At 36.4% G+C, this 3,758-nt stretch overlaps 1 protein-coding gene across 1 annotated transcript; it reads right to left on the bottom strand.

Moving 5' to 3' along the window:
• Positions 1-372: 372 nt before the first annotated feature.
• Positions 373-2,155, bottom strand: LOC140017840 (uncharacterized). Its single transcript, XM_072071496.1, has 2 exons — positions 1,585-2,155; positions 373-671 (listed from the first exon to the last, which is right to left on the bottom strand). The coding sequence occupies exons 1-2, from the start codon at positions 2,153-2,155 to the stop codon at positions 373-375; spliced, it is 870 nt and encodes a 289-aa protein (XP_071927597.1).
• Between the last annotated feature and the right edge of the window lie 1,603 nt (positions 2,156-3,758).

Here is a 3,758-nt window from a genome sequence, read left to right as displayed (position 1 = left end):
GAGAGCTTGTTTCAAACCATATAATGCCTTTTTCAATCTATATACTTTGTCTTCTTAACCCTTTCTAACATAACCTGCAGGCTGCTCAGCATATATCTCTTTTTCAAGAAAACCATTTAAAAATGCGGATTTCACATCCATTTGATGAATTTTTCAGCAATTATTTGCAGCAAGTGATACAATCATACGAACCGTATCAAGTCTGGTAACTGGTGCAAAAATTTCAAAATAATCAATATCTGCCTTCTGCTTGTAGTCTTTGACAACCAATCTCGCTTTGAAACGATCCACCTCTTCTGTTAGCTTATACTTGGTCTTATATACCCATTTCACTCCAATTGGCTTTTTTTGAGGTGGGATAGTGGCCAACTCTCATGTATCATTTTTCTCAATGGCATGAATTTTTTCATCTATTGTACGAACCCAACGATCATCTTTGACAGCTTCTTCAAATGAGACAGGATCACAATCTATAAAAAGAGCAAAATTCACAATTGCTTCATCAGTTAAATCATCATCTTTGCCAACAACATAATCATCAAATTGAGCTGGCATGCGGCGCTCTCTTTGTGGTCTGTGACGCCCCCGTTTCTCCCAAGGGCGAACCCTAGGATATCGGAGGGAGGCCTGCCTAACTCGCTCCAGAACTCGAAATTTCAAAGCAATAAAAACTAGATAAACCAAAAGCGTACTATTCACAATATAGCCAACTCCAAAAGAGTTCTATTTACATCCCCAAAATCAGTTAGTCAAGCCACTACATTACATTATGATAACAACTAGCAGAAAGTAGACCCTAAGGAGGGTTCTTATACAAACCACCAAAACAAAAACAACCATCTTAATTGTCCAACTATTACAAGCAAACCTAACTATACTAGTGAATGTGCCAAGGAGTTCCCCGTGTCGTCCCCTGCTAAGGAAAAAAAAGGAAACGGGGTAAACTATATGCTTAGTAAGTAAACAGGGGTAAAATCGTAAATTGCATATTTGAATAAACATATAAATCCAAAAATTTCACATCAGTATAGAATTGTAACATCACAATGGTAGGACACGAGTTGGCTCCAAAGCCAAGTCGTTTGCCATGCGTGACCTCCTGCCGACACTCCATCGACCACAATTAAAATCCGTAGAACTCCACTTGTGCTTCCACCTAACACTTTATCACCCTCACTGGCCAGTTACCTCACAAACTTAATCATCTACACTTAATCATACTTTCTCCATAATAAAAACAATTAAACAACAACCTTTATAACATTGGCAAAATTAGGGTTTTAACCCAACTTAAGCTTTCTAATCTATTGGAACACTAGAGGGTTTACTAGTCTGAGGTTATCTACCTTTTAAACTTACTTAACCAATATAAAATGGATCAAATCCTATACTTACCCGCACGAAAACACACACACTAGCATAACTAACTTTAATAACCACTCGAACTGATGATTAATACAAAAACTAGGGTTTCAATCCTAACCCCAATTCAGGGTTTTCTAATTAACCCTAAAACCCCAAATTTTACCACACAAATAATGAATATCACCTAATATCAAACTTAAGAACTGACCGGGGTCTCACATGGTCGGCTAGATGTCTCAACCTGAATAGTAGAAGTTGAGGGATCACCATAAGAGTGCACAACTTGCTCCACTACTTGCTTACTAGTACTCGGTCCCATAATGGGAGAAATGAATGAATGTTTTGGCGATGTCTCAGGATCTTTTCTAGACCAATCCCAGATTCCATGTTCATCAAAAGTTACATCTCTGCTAACAATCACCTTTCTTGTGTTTGAATTGAATAACTTATACTCCTTAGTCTCATGACTATATCCAATAAAAATATACTTCTCTGCTTTATCATCCAATTTCTTTCTCAAATGATCTGGAACATGCGCATACGCAAGATAGCCAAATACCTTGAAGTAAGAAATATCCGGTTTCATACTAGTCCAAATTATTTGTGGAGTCTTTCCAAAATTACATCTAGTAGGACACCCGTTCAAAACATAAATAGCACAAGATATTGCTTCTGCCCAAAGGGATTTAGGAATACCTTTGGATTGCATCATTGATCTCACCATGTCCATCACAGTCCTATTCTTCCTTTCTGCCACACTATTTTGTTGAGGTGTATATCTGGCTGTCATTTGATGTTTTATACCACTTTCCACCAAATAGTCATCACAAACAAGATACTCAGTGCCTCTATTAGTTCTCAAAATTTTAATAAAGTAGCCACTCTACTTCTTTACATAATATTTGAACTTTTTAAGCTCATCACATGCATCAGATTTATTTCTTAAAAAATTCACCCATGTCTTCCTACTGAAATCATCAATGAAGGTAATAAAATACTTACTACCACCATTGGAAGGAACTTCAACTAAGCATAAATCTGAATGAATCAGTTCAAGCGGTCGATGGGCTCTCCAAGCCTTGCCTTTTGGAAAAGGATCCCTGTGTTTCTTTTCCAAAATACAAGACTCACACTTGTTATCAGGAAACTCAACAGAAAGCAACCCAATAACTAATTTCTTTCTTTCAAGAAATTTCAAACTCCCAAAATTCAAATGCCTAAAACTCATATGCCATAACCAAGAATCATCACAAGTCATGGAATTACAATAAGGTAAATCACCACAGTTAAGAGAAAGAGGTCACAAACGACTACGGTTCATTTTTATCATGGCAATTAATCCCAATTTCTCATCACTTATGGTGCCATCACCATATTTAAGATGCAGATCTTAACTTTTCTCAGATAGTTGTCCCAAACTCAACAAATTATGATATAAACTTGGCACATAGAAAACATCAGAAATATAATTTGAAAACCCATCTTGCAAGATAATTCTAATTTTTCTTTTTCCAAGGATAGGTACTTTTTCCTTGTTTCCAAATCTCACAGATGTATGAAAAGATTCATCCAGGTCAGAAAACATCTCTTTTTTTTACCACACATATGATTACTACAACCAGAATCAATAAACTAATCATTCTTCATAGACTCTTCAGATGTAGAACTACAAAACAGCAAGGTCTTCTCTCTATCACTACTATTTTCAGCCACTTTAGCATGCATCTCTTTATTGGACCAACATTCATTCTGATAATGATCAATTTTATCACAATTATAACATTGGACATTAGATCTATCACGCATTTGAAAATTATTTCTTTGACTTTGCTGTGATTGTTTTTCTGATCCCTATTAGAATTATTTCTGGGTTGGTAAGATTAATTACCTCTTCCACGACCACGAAAGTTACCTTTGCCTCCACGTCCTCTACCTCTGAAGTTCTAGCCCTTTTGATTTGTGTCCATATGATTCACTTCCTCTTTTCCTTTTGGGTGATCCACTTTGGCTTGTAACACTTTCTCTTTTGTATCCAATGGCTACTAATTCAGGGACATCTCATAAGTCAGCAATTCACCTTCCAATTCAGCAAGTGACAAATTGTCAAGGTCCTTTGTGGCTTCAAGGACCGTCTTCTTGGTGTGAAATTTGGTAGTTAGAGATCTCAGAACTTTTTCAACAACTCTAACCTCTTCCAAATTCTCACCATTGGACTCCATATCATTGACAATTTCTTTAATTGTACCAATAAAATATTTAATTGACTCCGTGGATTTCATCTAGGCCAACTCAAATTGTCTCCTAAGTTCTTGCAATTTTATTTTTCTCACGTTAGCAGCACCTCGATTTGAGTTCACTAAAATTGTCCAAACCTCTTTTGCCGACTTTGCATG

This window comes from Coffea arabica, chromosome 1e (assembly GCF_036785885.1).
Source record: "Coffea arabica cultivar ET-39 chromosome 1e, Coffea Arabica ET-39 HiFi, whole genome shotgun sequence".
Classification (NCBI taxonomy): Eukaryota; Viridiplantae; Streptophyta; class Magnoliopsida; order Gentianales; family Rubiaceae; genus Coffea; species Coffea arabica.
Note: the sequence above shows the minus strand (reverse complement) of the source record. Positions and strands in the feature narration are given on the sequence as shown.

What these genes read in the sequence shown, in the direction of transcription:
- LOC140017840 (XM_072071496.1), bottom strand. Translation starts at nt 2,155, where the DNA reads ATGACAGCCAGATATACACCTCAACAAAATAGTGTGGCAGAAAGGAAG. An exon ending in TGAGACATCTAGCCGACCAT is followed by an intron (nt 672 to 1,584) that starts GTGAGACCCCGG and finishes TGGTTTATCTAG; the next exon opens with TTTTTATTGCTTTGAAATTT.